This window comes from Vicugna pacos, chromosome 10, assembly GCF_048564905.1.
Source record: "Vicugna pacos chromosome 10, VicPac4, whole genome shotgun sequence".
Taxonomy (NCBI): Eukaryota; Metazoa; Chordata; class Mammalia; order Artiodactyla; family Camelidae; genus Vicugna; species Vicugna pacos.
The window spans coordinates 28,763,710-28,786,800 of record NC_132996.1 but is presented as its reverse complement, the minus strand read 5'-3'; the positions used below and the strand labels follow the sequence as shown (position 1 = coordinate 28,786,800).

Below are 23,091 nucleotides of genomic sequence, written 5' to 3'. Positions count from 1 at the left end.
GAAATGTTAAAGAAAACCCAAGAAAATATGGATACAATACATGAAAACATGGAAATTCAGGACAGGGAACAAGAATCCATACAAAAGTAAAATGGGCATCCTAGAAAAATACATTATCTGAAAGTAGGTTCCAATGGATGGGCTAAACAGCACAATGTTCACAGCAGAATACAGGATTAGGGAAGTCAAAGACACAGCAATATAAAACAACCAAACCAAAGCACAGAGAGAAACAAGAACAGAACTAAGCATAAGAGACATGTGGAATAGAGTTAAGAGGTCTAACATAAATACTGGATTCCAAGAAGGAGAGGAGAGAATGGACCAGAAACAATATGTGAACACTAAAGAGAATGTGCATTCTGCAGTTGTTAGGTAAAATGCTCTATATGCATCAATGGGTCAAATTGATTAATCATGTTTAAATTTTTCATATCCTTACTGATATTCTTGGCTGCTTATTATTGAGAGAGGTATGTTAAAATCTATAACTTTGTGAACTGTCCGTTATCCTTTTAGTTTTTTCAATTTTTGATATATATCAATATGTAATCTATATATAACCTATATACATTGATTATATATTAATATATAATACATGCTAATATATAATCAGTATGTTAATTATATAATCAAGATATATTAATATATAATCAATATGTAATCACTTTTGATATGTATAATAGCATATACATGCTATATTATTAGGTGATCCAAGTTATACATTACTGTTGAAGTCACACATTTATCATAAATGAAATGTCCATTTTTGTCTCTCCTGATACTTCTTTCTCTAAAGTCTACTTTGATATTAATTTGCTACCCCTGCTTTATTTTGCTTTGTGTTTACCATATATCTTTCTTCATCCTTTCTTTTAACCATCTGTATCCTTTTATTTAAAGTGTATCTCTTGGAAACAGCATATAGTTGGGTTTTGTTTTTTATTCAGTCTGACACTCTTTGCCTATCCATTGTATCGTGTGGTCTTTTTACATTAACCAAGTCTCAACACATTGGAAGCCATACAGCATATATTCTTTGACCACAGCAAAATTAAACTAGGAATGAATGAGAAAAACAGAAAAGTGCTCAAGTGTTCGAAAATCAGGCAACAAACTTCTAAATAACCATCGGCCAAAAAGGAAATCTCAATATAAATTAGAAAATCTTTTGAACTGAAAGATAATGAAAATACGAAATATCAAAACTTAGTAAATGCAGATAAAGCAGTGCTGACATGGGAATTTGTAGTTCTAAATGCATGTTTTAGGAAAGATTAAAAGTTTAAAATCTATAACCTAATCTTCCACCTCAAGCAGCTAGAAAAATAAGAGCAAGTTTACAAAAAATTTTTTTCAAGTGCAAGACTTCTACACTGAAAACTACAAAACGCTGCTGAGGGAAATTTTAAAAGACCTAAATAGGTGACAGGATAAACAATGCCCATGAATTGGAAAAATTATTTGGTTAAAATGTCAGTTTTCCCCCACATTAATCTATAGATTCAATGCAAAAACAATAACAATCCCAACAAAGCATACTGTAATGGAATGACAAGCTAACACAGAAATGCAAAAGCCATCTTGCAGAAGAATAAAGCTGGAAAACTTAACACTGCCAGGTATCAAGACTTGTTGTAAGATAATGTGGGGTAAGTGTACACAAATAGACCACAGGACAGAATAAAGTATCTACCTAGGAAAAAAACTTTGACCTCTTACCTCATCTTATACACAAAAAATTAGTTTGAAATAAACTATATCCCTAAATATGGAAAGTAAAACAATACAGCTTCTAGAAGAAAATGTAAGAAAAAATCTTGAGGGTAGGAAAAGATTTCTTAAACAGGCTACAAAAAGCACCATTAAAAAAAAAAACAACTAATTTATTGGACTTCATTAAAATCAAGAACTTCCGTTCATTAAAAGACAATATTAAGAGAGAAAAAAGCAAACCACAGTCTGGGAGAAAATATTTGCAATATATATGTATATATATTCACAAAAAGACTTATATCCAGAATATACTTAAAAACTCTTACAAATCAATTTTTTAAAAGATAATCCAATTTTTAAAATGAGAAAAAAGTCCTAAATAAAGCAGTCAATAAATTTATGAAAAGGTGTCAAATATTATTGATCAATAGGAAAATTAAAATTAAAATCACAATGAGATACCACTACATCCCTACCAGAATGTATAAAGTGAAAATACCTAAAGATAGCAAGGTTGTAGGTCAACTAGAACTCTCACACTGTTGCTGGTGGCAGTATAGATTGGTACAACCATTTTGGAAAACTGACAGTTTCTGATAAAGCTAAAAATATAAATGGCGTATTAAATATCCAACAGAAGTAAGTGCTTATACCCACCAAGATGGCTCATAAACACTATTATTGATAAAAGGCAAAAAAAAACTGCAAATAACCCAATTGTCTGTCAACAGGAGAATGGATAAATAATTTATAGTACACTCATACAATGGATTAATACCCAGCAATGAAAATAAACCAACTATCGCTACATGCAATAACACAGATGACTCTCAAGACATAATGATGAGTGAAAGAAACAAAAGAACACATACTGTATAGCGCTATTTATATGAAGTTCAAAATCAGGTGAAACTAATCTGGTTTAGAGCTTATGACCATAGTTACCTTTTGGGTAGAATATTGACAGGGAGAACAGGAGAGGTAAAAGTGAGACTTCCAGTTGCTTAAAAGATTCTACATCTTGATGTAGATGGTGGTTACACAGGCACATGTGTATCTGAAAACTTGCCAGCTGTATACTTATGATTTGTACACTTTATGTAAATACCTCAATAAAAATAGAACAAAATAACTGCTTTCACCCCTTATTCACTGTTCTTTGACAACCACAGTAATCATTTTTTGCAACTTTCCTCTATTCATTGGTAAGAGTCTAGAGAATCTTGTAGGTATTCTTTGAGCCATATTCAGTCCTCATACATGAAACTTTGCACCCAGATCTTTGGCCCCTGCGCTTTTACCCCAACCCCTCGAGGTGTCCAGGAATTTGTAGACTCTCCTACCTGCTCCAACTCCTCCTCAGCATATTTTTGGCGGCTCCGCTCATTCTCAGTACCCTCCCGCAGCTCCTTCAGCCGCTGAGCTTCCTGCTTGGCAAGGTTGATCTCATCGCGCAGCTTCTTCTCCAGGTGTACCTTCTCCACCTCCACTGTGCGGTGCTCCTCCTGGGCTTTGTGTAGCCTGGGGGGTGATGCAGGGAGCTGAAGAAGGCCAGGCAAGGGGGCACCAGCCAACACGCCATGACTCATGGTATCGAAGAGGAAAATGAGGGCTGCAGCACTCAGAATGTATTCTCCCTACTCTGCTGCCTGGCTCTGAGTTAGCTCAGGGCCAACAGAAACCACGATCATTACCATAACTCTTATGTTGGCCATCATTTGGCTGCCAGTAATCGAGGCTGTGAAACTAGGTTCCCAGGTATCTAAGTCCTCCCTTCTAAGGTGTCTCATATACTAAGAACATAACAACTACTAGTTTACAAAGTATTTCACATGTGTCCTCCCTGCAGATAGATAATGCAATATTGTATCATTGTCAGCCTGGCACAGGTATGGACATGAAGGCTTAGAGAGGGGAAGTAACTGCAGGTAGAACTGAGACCAGAATTCCAATCTGTATGACCACAAATCCCATAGTTATTCCCCTGATACCAAGGTATCTGCAAGGTGCGATAAATGTAGAATACCCTGTAAGCTAGACCAAAGACCCAGAGAAAGCCTGATGGCTGAGATATGGAGTAGGGTGGTGGTAGTGGAGAGATGAAAGGAAGATAAGAAAGAAACTATTGATCTGTACCTCTTGGACTTTTGAGTACCTGTTCCCAGAAGCACAGAAAATGAAATTCATGCCAAAGCGGGTAGACAGGGTTTGGAAGAGCCCCCTGCTGCCCCGGCCCTGAGTTCCCTTCCAAAGTATCTTCCATGGTGGGTAAGATCTCAAGGGCATCAGTTATAATGAAGATATACCCTTGTACTCACCCACACATTCCCTCTGTTCACTGACAAAATGCTCCATCTGTCCAAACAAGCTTCCTCCTTCCTCCCTTCTTTCCTCCACATAGCTACCTATGTTCATTCATTCATTCATCCATTCATTCACCAAGTACTTTCAGGTGTCTACCAAATGCTGAGCCCTGTGCTGAGGCCTAGATATATGGAGATGAGTGAGAAAACTGTCCCTGTCACTGAGGTACTCACGACCTAGTCCAATACAAACAAGTAACAGATAGCTATACACAGTGTGTAAGTTCTATAACAGATATACAAGGTGTTGGATAGGCCAAAAAGGATGGAGTGATCAACTCTACCTGAAAGGAGTCAGAGAAGGTGAGGCATAGGCTAAACCCAGAAGGAGTAAGAGTTTGGCTAATCCTTCTAGGAGAAAGGATTTAGCCACTGTCAGGTCTTCCTACCTCAGTAGGAACCACCAAGTTACTGGGGGACCAGGATAGGAGGGTAAAAGGATGATTAAGAAGACAAGCAATATATGGCTTAGACTTGAGGTACAGAACAGGAAGGACAGGCTACAGAACAAGAAGGGCCCACAGAGAAGAGCACTGACTACTGAGTAAATCAAGCAAGTGAAACAGAAGGGGCAGAAACAGAACTTAATCTCTGGAAAAAACCAAGTACATATTTGTCAGTGACTGAAGCCTCAAAAGATGTGGTGGGAAAAGAAGGGAGGGAAGGGGGAAAACGTCTAGGCTGCAAGATTCCTGCTGACAAATTGTAGTCTTCTGCCCACTTTGCCCCTGGAGTGAAAGGGAGTTGAACCTCCTCCAGATACACAGCAGGTGGCGCTACATGCACAGCTAAAAACAAATCAGAGACGCCATTTTCAGCCTCAGCCTCCTTCCCTTGCTGACTATCTTCCTCTATTGTATTCTTCCATGACCCAATTGCTTGAAATTATACCATTAGGAATTCAATTCGCCACTGAAATATTATCCTCTCTGAAAGCAGCCTCTTCTGAAAAGCCTGTGATATGTCTGTCTTCCCCACGCAATAGGGAGCTCCTTTAAAATAAAACCAAAACTACCCACTTTCACAGTCCTAACAGAATCTAATGCAGATAAAGATCAATAAATACTATTGGGTGCAGAAATGAGCAAATAAATGTACAATCAAGCCTTGCCCACTCCATCTCCTCCACAGAAGACTAAGCATCTTGAAGGCAGCTATCAATTACAATTACAAGTAAGAAAATTAGGCAGCCTGACTGCAAGCCCTGGCTCTAAGTAGCTGTATGACTATGGACAAGTCTGTTCCCGAAGCCAGGTCTGTTTCTTCATTTTTAAGTGGGAATCAAAATCCTGCCTGCCTCAAAGAATTATCTTGAAACCCAATGAAATCCTAACTGGAATGCACATGTGGCATTACATTTATTCACCCCAAAAAAAGCTCTATGGTGGCTGGCAGAGCAGGCCTGCCAAGGAAGGAGGGACAAGGAGGCATGTAGGCTCTAGACAATGTCAGAGGAGGATATATGTGTGCACGTGTGCAGGCCTGTCTCTGGATGTGTGTGCGCATTCGTTTCTCAAAGTGCCACAGTGGTTATTTAGCTCTGGAGGCCTTGGAGAGCAGGGAGAGCCAGGAGCTTAGTTTTATCCCTGAACTTGGAATGCCTCCTGCCTAGATTCTTTGCCTTTGGAATGAAAACAGTACATGTTTTTCAGACAAATGAAGAATGGGGACTGCCCACATAGCAGCATTTAGCCCCCAGTTGGAAAAGGGCCCAGAAACAAGGGGCCCAGCAAAGTAGCCAGGAATCAGCTCAAAGATAAAACTCCTCTTGCCCCCTAAAAGCCCAGCCCATGGAAATGCATCTGCTAGGGCTGCCCTTACTGATGCACCCTATGGGTGTCAAAATTCCTAGCTCACTATTTACTGATATGTGACCCCAAGCAAAGCATTCACCCTCTCTGAGACTTTGTCTTCAACTCTAAGAGTGAGATAATAATAATACCTACCTAACAGGGTTGTGGTGATTTAAAACAATGATGCATTTAAGTATTTAACAATACCTAGCTCTTAAGAAATCCTTTCCCTATCCCTTCAAAAAAACAGTATCTGTCATTTTAAAATAACAGAAAAGAGCCAGACTTCATTTCCTTTTATATGGATTCCTGCAAAGACTTCCCAGTTGGAGTCTTTAGGTTGCTGGAATAATTTTCTAAAAGACAGTCCTGATGTAGGGCTCTTCTCTTCTCAAAAACAGAACAAACTGAAAAAACAAATGCCTGCATTGACTTGCTATTGCCTTTTGCCTCCTACTAAACCTCCCCATGAGTCTTCAGGTGCCAGGGATCTGGCCTCTCTCTATACATTTGACCAGAACTACCAGGACTGCCCTACCCATCTTTCAAAGCCACCTCCTCAGATTCCACATCCACCCATCTCCTGCCCCTGTGCCCTTCCAGTCCTTGGCATTCTCGTCCCGTAAGCTGACACTGAGTCACTGCGCCTTCTTATGTGTGAGCCTCATGGTCCCAGGAGCAGAGACTTCCTTACAATTCCCCACACAGACCCGGTTCCTAGATGTCAGGAAGTACCCAGGTCACCTGACTGACTGGCACTGTCTCTTCACAACTAGATCTTCTACAATAGTTTTTAAGTCATGTTTTATTTAAACAGAATCCCAGCTATAAGGCTTTGATATCCTCCCAGGTCAATCCCTTCACATTACTGATGAGGAAGTAAGTCCTAGAAGGGAAAGAGATTTACCCAAAGTCATATAAGTGAGTACTTTTGAGATTTAGATTCAGTACAAGAAAGAACTAAAGGTATTAGGAAGACTGATTTGTGAGGTTTTTTTGGAGAACAGTTAATTATGTCTATTTTTATGGAAAGGAAAGCAGTCCAGATGTAGGACGAAGGATAGAATGATCCCTAACAAGCCATCCAACCAGAGAGCTCAAGACCTCTGACAGCTCCACACATTTCTCCCTCTGAAGCTCCAAAGGAGAACAGACAGAAATAAGTTTCTGCCCTGGGGAGGAATACTTGCCTATGCAATGGAATGCAGGTACCCAAGCTCCAATGCAGTTTTGGAAGGATGACACAGCCTGGGCAGCTGCGTCAGCAGGGTCTCAGGGGCCAGGTGGCCCACAACCCAGGTGGAAACAGGAGGCTCCCAAGAGCTGCCAACACCAGGGCTGTGGGGAAGGGGCAGGACCTTACCTTTCTTGAAGGTCATGCAGACTCTGCTCAGCTCGGTGTAACCCCTCCAGATCCTTCATCATCTTCTTCATGTGCTCCTTGGAGTAACGGTTCTGGATGTAGGCAAACCAGCAGCCGCCCACACCAATAACGATAGACACCACCAGCATGAAGTCCTTGAGGTGATTATGGCGGGTCACTGCCAGAGAGGAAGTCATGGTGAGTCAGGTTGCCCACTGCAGGCTTAGCCTTGCAGACACCGCTGTATCCCCTCCTCCATGAAGCCTTCCCACTCAAGAGGAATTCATTTCCCTTCATAGACACATACTTGCCACACTCTGTGCCTATTTCTCTGCTAAGTTAAGGTCTAGTTTGGAAAGGATGAGAGGCCTTAGAGCAATAAGGAAGCCTACTGATCATACTTGCGTAGTATGCAGCGAAGAGGAGAGAACTGGTGCCTTCTCAATACAACCCAGCCATTCTGGGCTGCGATGAGCCCATGTGCCTGGAGACAGTGCTTCTGCCTTACAAGGTAAGCAAAGCTAAGGTGCTACAGTAGGAAGAAGGGAAAGAGATTTACCCAAAGTCATACAAGTGAGTACTTTTGAGATTTAGATTCTGTACAAGAAAGAACTAAGGTAAGGGTATGAAGCAATGTCACTAAGTCTTGAGGACTGTCTGTGGGACTGAGGTTACTGCAGGAGCTAGGTCTCCTGGACTACTAGGCTATTCCATGTACAAGGTATAAAATCCAGAGCAGGTCAAGTCTCACCTATGGAGAGCATTTCTAGGCTGTGGCTCAACCCATACACCAGGGGGAATGGGAGTAGCATCAAGAGATTGGTATATATAAGACATTACATGTGCCAGGAAGAGAGGGGCAGATCTACCTCCAGACAATGCCTGGCAACAACTTGGTGACGTGCCAGGGCCCTGGCCACCAGCTGGGGTTCAAAGCAATGCTCAGCCTCCAGAGCAAAACTGAAAAGCTAAACAAGTAATAATACCAGAAAACAGGAGCAAAATCCATGTCCTCTTAGGACTTAACTGAGTTCTTAATTAGTTCCTAACTGAGCCAACCAGAAGAGAGGCAGTCCTGGAGCCTAAGACTGGTCCTAATGTGCCAGACCTGAGCTCTGGGCCACAGCACAGGAGACTGAAAGAGACACCTTCACTATAGGAGAAGCTGCTGCTTTCGGAAGCCCTGCCTACGTTGTACTCCACTTGAAATAGAGCAGCTGTGGCTCAGAGGAGAAACGAGGGAATGACTTCCTGTGCCAGCAGGTTACCTCAGCTGGGGAGGAAGAGGCAGGACTGACAGGATTTCAGTGCCCAGTAAAGACAAGGGGCTGAGGGGAATCCAAAAGGACTCAGGTAGAGCCACCAAGTTGAGGCAGGGTCTAGACAGCAGGAAAAGACACATGTAGCTGGAATTCTACTGCATGAAGCTGAGGCCCAGTTTGACAAAAAAGGTCCTATTCATAGCACCTCGTTGAAAGGTTGAGAAGCAGGACATGGGGATGGTGTGGGGTCAAAGATAGATTAGCACATTCTATTTCCATCCAAGGGAGTTACTAGATCCAAGGTGTAGCTGTGTCCTTTACATGTTTATGCCAGACTTAATGGAGAAAACTGAGGGTCCTCTATGGCCATCCTCCAGACAGGTCTACACTTCAAGCCATACTCAAATCCTCACTCTCTTGTCCTTCAAGTCCCAAGAAAAGATATCTCTGCAGCACAGTGAACTGCTTTCCTTTCTGGAACACACCTGCCTCTTACACAGCCTCTACCAAAGGCTCCCTGTCTCCCCTTTTTGTTAAGGACTTTTCATCTTGGCTTCCAAGGGTTTCTCACCTCCAGCATCCCCTTTACATTCCTACCAAAAGTCAAAGGTATTCTGTTCAAACAAGGTTCTGTGCAATCATCACCTTCCTCCATTACCTCCAACCTTCAAAGTTCTTAAGGTGGGCATGAAGATCAGGCACCTATCCATTCTATTCAATCTCTTATTCTACTTTGTTCAGATCAATTTGGAACAAGATCCTATTATTTTTTCCTGCCTCATATTCTCATCCAAGTCATGAATAAAAATACTGAATGACCAGGGCCAAGGATAGGACCTATCAGTCAGCCCCTCCTCTGAGGTAATCCTGTTCCACCTATCAGTATCCTCTGAATCTCTTCAACCAGTTTTGACTCCACTTAAATATACAAGCATCCACCTCATAGGCCCCTGTGCCTTGTCAAATGCATAGCTGAAGCTCCGATATACTGCCTGTCACATTCCATGAGCTACCAAGTTTGGTGGGAAGAAAATGAGTCTAATCTGGTTGATTTACTCCATGGTCCCTACTGATCATCTCTTGTCTGTAAGCCAGTGTCTACAGTACTGATAAGCTTCAAGCTCCCTCTCCTTAATCTACATAATAAAGGAGGAGAAATGAGGGAAAATATCAACTGTTTCAGGCATTTATATTCACATTTCAAATTCTTCAACTACTCCATAAGGTAGGGTATCCCCATTCTATAGACCAGAAAACTGAGGCTCCACAGGGGCACTAAAAGTGCTACAGTCCATAAAAAGTCACAGTGCTGGAATTCTAATGCAGATTTACCTGACTGCAGTCTTTCTGCTACACATTACTTTCTCATACTCAACGCAGCAGATATCTGCTTTGTTACATTCAAACATCACCATGAAGGCATCTCACCATGGAGATGCCTATATCCCCTGATCTAGCCTGAGAATGACTCTAAGAGTTCCAAGGCCCTCCCCTGCAAACAGGATGCTGGGAGCTGGCTGTGGCATTGCTTTCAGGTCAGTGAAGACCCAAAGGCCGAATAGCCAGGCCTTCAAGGTTAAACATAAGGCCTCATGTAGAGAAATTCTTGTTTCATCAAAGGAAGCATCCTGCACTGAGTATTGGAAGTCTGGGTTCTATGCTTGCCTCTGCCCAAATTTGTTATGAAATTCAGTTCCCCTATCTGGGTCTTAGCTTTCTTAGCTGTAAAATGCATTATCACAGAATTACTAAAGAGATCAAATGCATAATTGCAAATAAAAGTGCTTTCAGGTGTTTGGAAATATTCAGATGGACATATCCAGTAGGTAATGAATAATGCAGATGTGAAGTTTGAGGAAGAAGTACAAGTTAGAGTAGATGTGAGAATTATCAGGATCCTTCAGTGGGGCCCTGGGCTGAACCCCACAGTCCTAAGGGAATCTGTGATGGTTAATTTTATGTGTCAACTTGACTGGGCTAAGGTATGTCCAGGTATCTGGTAAAACATTCTTTCTGGATGCATCTGTGAAGTTGTCTTTGTAAGAGATTAGTACTTGAATCGGTAGACTGAGTAAAGACCATCTTCACTAATGTAAGTGGGCTTCACCCAATTGTCCTCATGCTGCTGAGCACCAGCCTGATCAGAATCAAAAGGTAGAGGGCAGCAAATCTGCTTTGTCAGCTTGAGTTGAGACATCCATCTTCTGCCCTTTTACATCAGTGCTCCAGGCTCTCAGGTCTTCAGAATCAGATTCAGACTCATGCCATTGGCCCTCTGATTCTCTGGCCTTTGGACTTGGACTGACACCATAAGCTCCCCCAGTTCTCAGGCCTTTGGACTCAGACTGAATTACACCTCTGGCTCTCCTAGGTCTCCAGCCTGCAGATGGCAGATCATGGGACTTCTTGGCCTCCATAATCACAAGAGCCAATTCTCATAATAAATCTCCTCTTTTATATATCTATACACATACCCTATTTGTTCTGTTTCTCTGGAGAACCCTAATAGAGAATCTATAAACTATTGTGTCAGGGGAAAAAAAGAGGAAAAAAGTGGGGAAATTAAGAGTCTAGTCTATGCCATAAGCCACAGTGCCAGAGAGATATAAGCAATATGAAGAAGCAGAGGAACCACTCCCAATTAAAAGAGCAAGAGAAATCCGCTGAAACAACGATCAATGAAATAGACATTGATGGCCTACTAGATCAAGATTTCAGAAAAGGAGTGATCAAAGTACTTAAGGAACTAAAAGAGATAGTGATTAGAGATATAATATATGTCAAAAATGAAACTGAAGCTATAAAGAAGAAGCAAGTAGAACTGGTAAACTCATTTGCTAAGATGAGAGCTGATCTAAAGGATGTACAAAACAGGCTAGATAATGCAGAGGAACGAATAAATGACCTAGAAGACAGGACAACAGAATGCACCCAATCAGAACAGCTGAGAGAAAAACAAACTAAAAAACAATGGAAACAATATAAGGGACCTATGGGATAATATAAAGCATGCCAATCTATGCAAAATAGGGATTCCAGAAGGGGAAGAAAGAACAAAGGGGATTGAAAAGGTATTTGAAGAAATTATGACCAAAAACTTCCTAAACCTAAAGAAGGAATCAGATATCCAAGTATAGGAAGCTCAGATGGTCCCAAACAGGAAGAACCCAAACAGACTCACACTAAGACATATCATAATCAAGATGGCCAGAGCCAAGGATAAAGAAAATATCCTAAAGGCAGCAAGAGAAAAACAATGAGTGAATTACAAGGGAACCCCCATAAGGCTCTCAGCTGATTTCTCTACACAAACACTACAGGCCAGAAGGGAGTGGCAAGATATATTCAAAGTCCTGAGTGAAAAAAAGATGCAGCCTAGGATAATTTATCCAGCAAGGCTATCCTTTAGAATAGAAGGAGAGATAAAGAATTTCATAGACAAGCAAAAACTAGAAGAGTTTAGCAACACTAAACCCATGCTAAAAGAAATATTCTACTCTAAATAGAAAAGAAGCAAGATGCTACAAAAATGAGAAACTCGTAACTGGAAAGGTGATAATTATCATGAATTACAAATAGAATAAATACAAAATTGTAAAAGAAGACATCTAAATCATTAAGAGTAGGAGAGGGAAGCAAGAAAATATAGAGGTTTTTTTTCTTTTTAAAATTTTTTGTTCTCAGTAGGATGGGTTTGAGCTTATATTACTATCTGTTTAACACAAACAGTTATACTAATGGGTTAATAGAATTACACAAAAGGATAACCACAAGCCAAAACTTACAAGTGAGTCACAAAAACTAAATAAAATCCAAGATAATACAAAGGAAAATTACCAAACCACAAAAGGAAGAAGAAAGGAACTGCAAAAATAAGTTCAAAGTGGCAATTAACACACATCTATCATTAATTACTGTAAATGTTAATGGACTAAATGCTCCAAACAAAAGACGTAGAGTGGCAGATTGGATAATAAAGCAAGAACCTTCAACATGTCACATACAAGAGACCCACTTTAGGGAGAAGGACACATATAGATTGACAGTGAAAAGATGGAAAAGCATATTCCATGCAAATGGAAAAGCCAAAAAAGCAGGTGTAGCAGTACTGATTTTAGACAAAATAGACTTTAAAACAAAGGCCACAAAGAAAAATAAAGAAAGGCATTTTATAATGATTAAAGGAGTAATACAAGATGAGGATATTACACTCATTAATATATATGCACCCAATATAGGAGCACCTAAGTACACAAAACAATTACTAACAGAGATAAAGGGGGTAATTGATGGGAATACAATCATTGTAGGAGATTTTAACACTGCATTAACATCACTACACAGATCTTCCAGACAGAAAATAAATAAGGCAAAAGAGAAATTAAATAATACAATAGAAAAATTAGATTTGGTGGATATTTTCAGAACATTACACCCCTCAAAAATAGGATATACATTCTTTTCAAGTGCACATGGAACATTTTCTAGGATTGATCATGCACTTGGGCACAAAAGAAGCCTCAACAATTCTAAGAAGATAGAAATTATCTCAAGCATCTTTACTGATCACAATGCCATGAAACTAGAAATCAACCACAGAGAAACAAAGGAGAAAAAAAGGAAAGCATGGAGATTAAACAACATGCTATTTAAAAAAACCAATGGTTCAATGATGAAATTAAAGTTGAAATTTAAAAATACCTCGAGACAAATGAAAATGAAAACACAACCACACAAAAGTTATGGGACGCAGCAAAGGCAGTGGTAAGAAGGAAGTTTATAGCGATACAGGCCTTCCTCAAAAAAGAAGAACAATCTCAAGTAAACAATCAAACCCACCAGCTAAAAGAATCAGAGAAAGAAGAGCAAAAACATCCAAAAGTCAGCAGAAGGAAGGAAATAATAAAGATCAGGGAGGAAATTTAAAAAATAGAGATTTAAAAAAATAGAAAAAAGTCAATCAAACCAAAAGCTCGTTTTTTGAAAGAGTAAATAAAATCGACAAACCTCTGGTCAAACTCACAAAGAAGAACAAAGAGAGAGCACAAATAAGCAAAATAAGAAAGGAAAATGGAGAAATTACAACAAAGAACATAGAAATACAGAATATCATACAAGAATATTATGAAAAACTATATGGAACCAAAATGGATAACCTAGAGTAGATGGACAAGTTTCTGGAAACACAGTCCACCAAGACTGAATCAAGGAGAAACTGACCACTTGAACAAACTGATCATTGGAAATGAAATCGAATTAGCAATAAAAAACATCCCTACAAATAAAAGTCCAGGACTGGACGTCTTCACTGGAGAATTCTACTAAACATACAAAGAAGAACTCATACCAGTCCTTCTCAAAATCTTCCAGAAGACTGAAAAGGAGGGAATACTCCCAAACTCATTCCATGAAGCCACCATCACCCTGATACCAAAACCAGGCAAAGACACTACCAAAAAAGAGAATTACATACCAATATCACTGATGAACATAGATGCAAAAATTCTTACCAAAATATTAGCAAATAGAGTCCAACAGCACATGAAAAAGATTATATACCATGATCAAGTTGGGTTCATCCCAGGGACACAAGGGTGGTTCAACATATTCAAATCAATCAATATAATACATCACATCAACAAGAGAAAGGACAAAAACCACATGATCATCTCAATAGATGCAGAAAATGCATTTGATAAAATTCAACACCCATTTATGATAAAAATTCTCGCCAAAGTGGGTATAGAGGGAACATATCTCAACATCATAAAAGCTATAGATGACAAACCTACAGCCAGCATAGTACTTAACGGTGAAAAATTCAAAGCCTTCTCACTAAAATCTGGGACAATACAAGGCTGCCTACTATCACCACTCCTATTCACATAGTCTTGGAAGTCCTAGCCACAGCAATCAGGCAAGAGACAGAAATAAAAGGGATCCAAATTGGAAAAGAAGAGGTAAAAGTGTCACTGTATGCAGACGACATGACACTCTATATAGAAAACCCTAAAAGGTCCACACAAAAACTACTAGAAATAATCAAAGAATTCAGTAAGGTAGAAGGTTACAAGATTAACGTTCAAAAATCAGTTGCATTTCTTTACACTAACGATGAATCAACAGAAAAAGAGAGTAAAGAAACAATCCCCTTTAAAATAGCATCCAAAGTAATAAAATACCTAGGAATAAATCTAACCAAGGAGGTGAAAGGCTTACACAAGGAAAACTGTAAAACACTGATGAAGAAAATTAAAGAAGACTTTAAAAAATGGAAAGATATCCCATGCTCCTGGACTGGAAGAATCAATATTGTTAAAATGGTCATACTGCCCAAGGCAATCTACAGATTTAATGCAATCCCTATCAAATTACCTAGGATATATTTCACAGAACTAGAACAAATCAAAATAAAATTTATATGGAACCACAAAAGACCTAGAATTGCCAAAGCATTACTGAAGAAAAAGAGAGGTTGGAGGAATAACTCTCCCAGACTTCAGACAATACTATAGAGCTACAGTCATCAAGACAGCATGGTATTGGTACAAAAACAGACATATGGACCAATGGAATAGAATAGAGAGCCCAGAATGAACCCACAAACTTTTGGTCAACTCATTTTTGACAAAGGAGGCAAGAATATACAATGGAATGAAGACAGTCTCTTCAGCAAACAGTGTTGGGAAAACTGGATGGCAGCATGTAAATCAATAAGCTAGAACATTCCCTTACACCATACACAAAAATAAACTCAAAATGGATCAAAGACTTAAACATAAGTCAAGATACAATAAACCTCCTAGAAGAAAATATAGGCAAAACGTTATCTCACATACATCTCAAAAATGTTCTCCTAGGGCAGTCTTCCCAAGCAATAGAAATAAAAGCAAGAATAAATAAATGGGACCTAATGAAACTTACAAGCTTCTGCACAGCAAAGGAAACCATAAGTAAAACAAAACGACAACCTACGGAATGGGAGAAACTTTTTGCAAATGAAACCAACAAAGGCTTGATCTCCAGAATACATAAGCAACTCATACGACTTAATAAGAAAAAAACAAACAACTCAATCCAAAAATGGGCAAAAGCCTAAACAAGCAATTCTCTAAGGAAGAAATACAAATGATCAATAGGCACATGAAAAAATGCTCAATATCACTAATTATCAGAGAAATACAAATCAAAACTACAATGAGGTATCACCTCACACCAGTCAGAATGGCCATCATTCAAAAGTCCACAAATGACAAATGCTGGAGAGGCTGTGGAGAACCCTCCTACACTGCTGTGGGAATGCAGTTTGATGTAGCCACTGTTGAAAACAGTATGGAGATTCCTCAAAAGACTAGGAATAGACTTACCGTATGACCCAGGGATCCTGCTCCTGGGCATATATCCAGAAGGAACCCTACTTCAAAATGACACCTGCACCCCAATGTTCATAGCAGCACTATTTACAATAGCCAAGACATGGAAACAGCCTAAATGTCCATCAACAGGTGACTGGATAAAGAAGAGGTGGTATATTTATACAATGGAATACTATTCAGCCATAAAAACCGACAACATAACGCCATTTGCAGCAACATGGATGTTCCTGGAGAATGTCATTCTAAGTGAATTAAGCCAGAAAAAGAAAGAAAAATACCACATAAGATTGCTCATATGTGAAATCTAAAACAAAAACAAAAACAAAACATAAATACAAAACAGAAACAGGCTCATAGACATAGAATACAAACTTGTGGTTGCCAAAGGGGAGAGGGGTGGGAAGGCACAGACTGGGATTTCAAAATCAGAATAGATAAACAAGATTATACTGTATAGCACAGGGAAATATATACAAGATTTTGTGGTAGCTCACAGCAAAATAAATGTGACAATGAATGTATGTATGTTCATGTATAACTGAAAAATTGTGCTCTACGCTGGAATTTGACACAACATTGTAAAATGACTATAACTCAACTTAAAAAGTTGAAAAAAAAAGTCTAGTTTATGCCTTATTAATGATATACTTCTTCTATCATAATTCCAGTCCCATTCTTCAATTCCCACCACCTTCCCAGACCACTGCAGTCCACAGCGATCTTTCTATCCCTTCTCCTCCAAACCAGGATTCCCTGATCAACCCATTCTTTGGACCGGTAAACATGGTCCTCTTGCTATTTCAGGGACTGCCCTGGGTGTTTTTCAGCTTTCATGTCAATCACTTTCTGGTAGTCTGTTAGTTCCTCAGCATGAGGGCACAGAGTTATTTATCTCTGTAGCCTCATGCTTAGCATAAAGGCTGACCAGAGCAGGTATTCAGCAAAGGTGGAAAGGAGAGAAAAAGGGAAGAAGAAAGGAAAGTTTTTCTAGGAAAGAGGAGGTACAATATAAAGTGCATGTGGAAGACAAATACCAGTCTCTGAGATCAAGAAGAGTATGGCCAGCTGTCCTGTACAGCTCCTACAAGAGCTCGCAGAATCCACCTTGCACCCTGTGAACAGAGCCAGGGCAGAAAGGCCACGGAGGTTTCATGAAAGCACATGTGGCTGGCTAGGGGAACAGAGCTAACCCAGGGAAGCTGGCTAGGACCTGGGGAGCCAGCGGGTGGCACAATTCCCAGCCTAAATGCTGCAAATAGATTTTAGCAAAATGAGGTCAACTGTTAACGCAATCAGGCCTGAGGCAAGGGAGGAGGGTGTAAACAAACGAGATGCTGACATGTGAACAGAGTCGGAGTAATGGTGAGAATTTTCTAGGTGCCAGTTAGCCCTGGGAAAGTGAGCCTCCAATCATTATCACTTTCTGGAATCCCCTCTCCCAATTTATTCTCTGCACCTCTCTGCTGCCCATACTACCCTGTGCCTGGCAGATACAGATACTTCACCTCTTACTGCCAGAGTATGCGCTAGGAATTTCTTTTGTCACTTACACAGCCTTCTGTGCTGAGGTGTCTGTTTAACCTGTGAAAGCTATTCCTTGGCCCTCCTCCCTTCTGGTTGTAGCCCCCAAAATGCCTTAGCGGTCTCAGCTATCCACAGACACTCCAGAGGTAGCAGTTCTCCCCACAACCAAGCTGGACCAGATTCTCCTCCCCTCTCCCCAAGTCCAGTCACTCTGAAGAGGCCCAGCCTCCTTCTGTGTAACTTCTAGCTTTCCTCTCCTGGCACCTACTCCTTGCTGGGCCTTACGCTGAGTGCTGATGACAGATGGACAAAGCGGCTTCATCCCTCAAAGAGTTCCCAGGTTAAAGAGTAACAGACAGGGGAACAGACTGTTATAAAGAAAGCAGGTACAAAGGGCTGTGGGTCTCCAGAGGAAAGTGAGAGGGAAGGGTTGAGCAAGCCTGGGAAGAGGCTGGAAAGGCAACCTAGAGAAGGCTGGAAGGGTGATATGAACACAGCGAAAAGGAGAAAGAGTAAGGACAGGGCTGACAGAGACCAGAGCCAGCTTTGCCAGAGAGGCAGCCACTCCTGCTCACTGAGGACTTTTCCCTATTACCTGAGCCACTGAGGAAGACAAGATGTAGTTTTGTCCTTTTCTCTTCACAAGTCCCCCCAACCCAAATAATTACTGTGCAGGCTTCTCTCTGCACTCTTCTCGATGCTCCTGCTAAGAACACAAAGGGCACACCAGCCCCTAGCCCGAGATTAGCTACAGTAGGCATACACTAAAAGCCCACATACCTACCATTTATTTAGGGGAAATTGGGACATAGAGAACCTTAGGAGTGTGTCCAAGGTCACAAAGTAGTGATAAAGCCAGTCTGCTAGATTTCAAAAGCTACAACGCTGTATATCTTGTTTCCTCTATCAGAAATAAAGGGTGGGATAACATAGTAGAAAAGAGCACTGAAATATAAGTTAAAGACCTGGTGTGAGTCATGGCTCTGCTATTTAAAAGCTGAATGACCTCTAAAAACTCACCTCATCGCCTGAGCCTCAATTTCTCCCTCAGTGAATCATCTGCTGTCATAATGAGACATCAGCTTAGTCCTCAAACTGAACACTGCGTTGGACCTCTGTGTCTCAGAGCACACCTAACACCTGACTACCAGCACTGTCAGGAGAGCCCCAGATGGGCCTGCCAGCCTAGAGCCAACTCTGCAGGTAGAAAAGAAGGGAAAGCATCTGTGCTACTCCATGGTCACATGGGGAGGACTGAGCTGTCAAAGTGGTCTCTGAGGCAGCCCTGTGCTGAGTCAATCTGATCCCTTTCCCCCCTTCCCAAGCTCTGAGGCTGCTCTGGGCAGATGGATCCTGCTCACTCAGCAGATCCTCCTAGCTACTGCAAACAAACCTTTGATTTGAGATTTCTCAAGTCTTAGACCAATGGCAGGATTTTCATTAAAACTGGGCAAGGTAGCCTTGATGGCTGGCAGCTGAAACCAGCCCAGGTTCTCTAGAGTGTTTACTTGATGCCTATGGTAAGGTCTGAGAACCTCAGCCTTAAGAACTCACCTTAGGTGCAGAACAAAGGTCAGAGCTGGCACAGGCCATCACTGCAGGTCCTGTGTGCATGTTGGACAGGGAACAGCACTGACTGACTTAGGGATTTTAGTCTAGGCTCAAGTGGGAAAACAGAGCCTAGAGGGACACAGATTCTTTGCAGGTACCCACCAGGTATCACCCAACCCTTGTTGAAGTCTCCTGGCAAACAGCTTCCTAGTATTTTCCCCAGGTTCCAGCTAGGCAATTTTCAAACTTTTTCTTAAGAAGTATCAGCAGCAAAGTATAAAAACAATGTCTGTCATCAGGACAGCTGCTGGATTCCAAAATCTTTGCTCTCAAGAATACACCCAGCTCTTTCTGAGTCCTTGAATGAGAGAGCCAATAAGAGCCATAATGACCAAGTCCATTTTACAGATAAGGAAACCTAAATCTAGGCAGGAGAGCTAAATTGCCAAAGGTCATTTGATAAGGCAAGGGCCAAACACAGAATTCCTGAATTCCTACAGGGTGCAGATAGTAGGAAGAATGAACAGAACTCCTGCCTTTTGCACAGGACCCTAATCAACACTTACTCCAAAATCATGGAATGTCACAGCTGAAATGAACCATAAGGATTCTTTAGTTCAATTTCATGATACAATTCAAACATATCTGAGAAAAGTGACCTACACAAGGTCACACAGTGAGTCACAATTTTGAAAAGAGACCAAGGTGTTTTCCTAAATTTTATAAGAAGTTCTCCAAATGGAAATCCAGGAGTTATAAAAAATCAAATAAAAAATGATGATGATGATGATGATGATGATGATGGTGTTGGTGGTGGTGGTGGTGGTGATGGAGATATGATTCACATGCTCTAAAATTCACTCTTTTAAAATGTGCAATTCAGTGGTTTTAGCATATTGACAAGGTTGTGCAAACAACAGCACACTTAATTTTAGAACATTATCATTACCCCTCAAAGAAGTTCCATACTCATTAGCAGTTACTTCTCACTTCTCACTCCCTTCAGCTCCTGCCAGCCACCAATCTGCATTCTGTCTCCATGGATTTATCTATTCTGGACATTTCATATAAATGGAAACATAAAATATGTGTCCTCTCTTGTGTCTGACTTCTTTCACTCAGCATAATGTTTTCCAGGTTCATCCATTTTGTAGCATGTATCAGAACTTCATTCCTTTTTATGGCTGAATAATAGTCCACTGTATGTGTATACCACAACTTATTTACACTTTCATCCACTGATGAACATATGGATTGCTTCCACCTTTTGGCTATTGTTAAGTAATGCTGCTAAGAACACGTATATATATGTATACATGTACTTCAGAACCTGTTTTCAATTCTTTGGGTACATTCCTAGGCATGGAATTGCTAGGTCATATGATAAATATATTTAACTTTTTGAGGAACAACCAGACTTTTTTCGACAGCAGCTGAACTTTTTTACATTAGCACTAGAAATCTACAAGTGTTCTAATTTCTACGTACCCCTGCCAACACTTACTTTTGTTTTTTGTTTCTTTGTTCTTGTTTTTATCGTAGCTATCCTAGTGAGTGTGAAGCTTCTTCTTAGTCGTAGTACTTTTGTTCTGCCTATCTCAGAAATAGAGTTTTCTGCTGACCTCTGACCTCCTGTAGGATAGGTCACATGAACCTATAGGCTATAAGAAATGAGTCTAGGGGAAGATACCTCTGTCCTAGTATTAGTCAAACCTGCTTCACTAGGGCCCCTCTTACTGGCTCTGATCTCTTGGACCCAGTACCATATACCCAGAGTTCTGGTTCCTATCCTCTCCAGCCCTAGCTGATTTTTCCATATAGAATCCTTGCCTACTTTAACCTGCAGTCTCTAATGCACCTTTTCAGATACAGTAAATCCTATTTTGATATAGAACACATAACAGGCAGGTAATATATCTCAGAATACTAAAGGGACATTTTCAGGCTGCCAAAGACCTCTCCTTCCTGGAGGGTGACAGAGGAGAGCCTTTGCAAAAATAGCCTAGCTTTGACTGCTGGGTTTGATTCTAATGGTATAAGTGTTCTTGCTGGTGTATACAAAGAGATGGGGGTAAGTTGTTAATGGGGAGAGTTTAGTAAGGCTACTTCCCATCTTCCAAGACTCATCTCAAGAATGATCCTCTCCATAAAGCTTCTTAGCCTTCAGTTGAAAACTCCTCCCTACTTTGTGCTCCCACTTGAAATCTGGAATAACTTACATGACAGTTATACCACTGTGTTTACTGACCATTTACTTGATTTGTTAACATGCCAATCTCCATTTAGATGGAACTTCTTGAGATCAAGGACCTTGTCATTTACACTGGTACACAGTAGGTGCTCAAAAAATGTTAGTGGATAAATGAAAGGCCATTGCTCAGTATAGAGGCTGGACCTCACATAAAGAGTGGAGCCACTCATTGTGTCATTTATTCAAAACTTATAAATGAATGGTAGGAAAAAAAGTGTCCTAGGACTAAAAATAAGGCAACAAAGGAGATGGAAACAGTCTTCTCCCATTTTGCTCTGCTTCGCACTTTTAAAAGATTAGACCTTCTGGAAAATGCAAAACTATGGAGACGTAAAAGAAGATCAGTAATTGCCAGAGGCTGGTGGTGAGAAAGAATAAATAGGTGGATCACAGAGGATCTTTAGGGCAGTAAAACCATTTTGTATGACACCACAGAGGTAGATACATATTATTATATGTTTGTCCAACCCTACAGACCACAAAACACCAAGAGCCAACCTTAATGTAAACTATGGACTCCAGGCGATAATGATGAGTCAACGTAAGTTCGTCAGTTGTAACAAAGGTACCACTGCAGTGGGGGATACTGATAATGGGGGAGGCTATGTGTGTATGGGGGTAGGAGGTATATGGAAAATCTCTCATTTTTGATGTGAACCTAAAGCTACTCTGAAAAATAAGCCAATTAAAAATTTTAAAACCAAAAAAAAGTACAGACCCATCCACCTCTATTGAGACATCAGCTTGGGCACCTGTCAGGCCAAATGCACGAACAGGGAAATGTTATACTACCCCTGACCCTGCCTGCCAGCTGCTTTTCTGGACTGGTGCTTGGCTCTATAGCATTCTGCCACTGGCATCCTCAGCTGGTGTCAACAGCTCCCAAGGGGCAGGGGGTAGGCCCTAAGAGCCTGTTTGGTCAAGGATAATTTTCTAAGAAATCTTACTACTTGTTCCCCCTGAGTTCATTTAGAATAAAAAAGATGTCAGGGTTGGCCATTCCCACCTTGCACATTTTCAGGAGTTGAAGCACCTAATTCTCCCAACTAACCCTTGGCTGAAGAAACCATCCTTCCTTAGGCCTGAATGTGTCTCTGTTGCTTCAGTGAAAGACTATTCAGTTGTGTTTGGTTGTCTGAGGACACAAGATGTTCAGCAATCAGTTTATACCCTCTGCATGTCCACAGTGAGAGCAGGAACAGCTAAATGGAGTTCAGCTCCTTATGCGTTACTTGCTCTCCCTGAGCATCCTGTTCATATTTTAGCATTTATATTCTTGCTCAGGTTGTTCCCTCTACCTAAGAATGCCCTGTCCTGCCACCTCCACAGAATAAAGTTCTATCCATCTTTAAAGACAGAGGTCACATGCCACCTCTTCTGTAGGATGCTTTCTCTATCCCTCCCCTGGAACTCAGACACATTGTGTACCTCTCTCGAACATTCATGTTATCTCTTTAGGGCAGAATATGATTTAGCCAGGTCTTCCTACAGAGTCCAGCATAGCACTGGCACAAAGTAAAGATTTTCTTTATGTATTTAATGAATGGATGTTGACATCTAGCTGGACTAAAATGTTGACCACTTCATATCTGAAAGCAGGAGTGCCTAGAAGACCCAGGATCTCAGCCCAGCCACTCAGTCTTGTGTTCCATGCACATCAGCAGTCCTTCTCTCCACAGGACTCACAGAGAGGAGGCCCAAAGAGCACTGTGTCCAGGGCCTTCAGCTGCAGCTTCTGCCGATGGCTCCGGTCTGTCATCTTCAGCACAGTCCCTGTCATGGTAGTGTTGGTTACAGCAAGCCTGTTGGGGCAAAGAGTAGGGGCTCAGTTCCCTGCCAGCAAAGCCAGGAAGGCTTCTGGTAGGATTACCCACCTCCTCCAGGAACATTTC

At 40.9% G+C, this 23,091-nt stretch overlaps 1 protein-coding gene across 4 annotated transcripts in view; it reads right to left on the bottom strand.

The window, feature by feature from the left end:
* STIM1 (stromal interaction molecule 1) overlaps positions 1-23,091 on the bottom strand; it is a 171,362-nt gene that overhangs the window by 12,318 nt on the left and 135,953 nt on the right. For all 4 annotated transcript variants that reach the window (XM_015238506.3, XM_006203401.3, XM_072969348.1 and 1 more), the window contains exons 5-7: positions 22,886-23,001; positions 7,236-7,413; positions 3,060-3,237 (exon numbers count right to left, since the gene is read on the bottom strand). In XM_015238506.3, the coding sequence (XP_015093992.2) occupies positions 3,060-3,237; positions 7,236-7,413; positions 22,886-23,001 (472 nt within the window). The remainder of the gene's footprint in view (positions 1-3,059; positions 3,238-7,235; positions 7,414-22,885; positions 23,002-23,091) is intronic.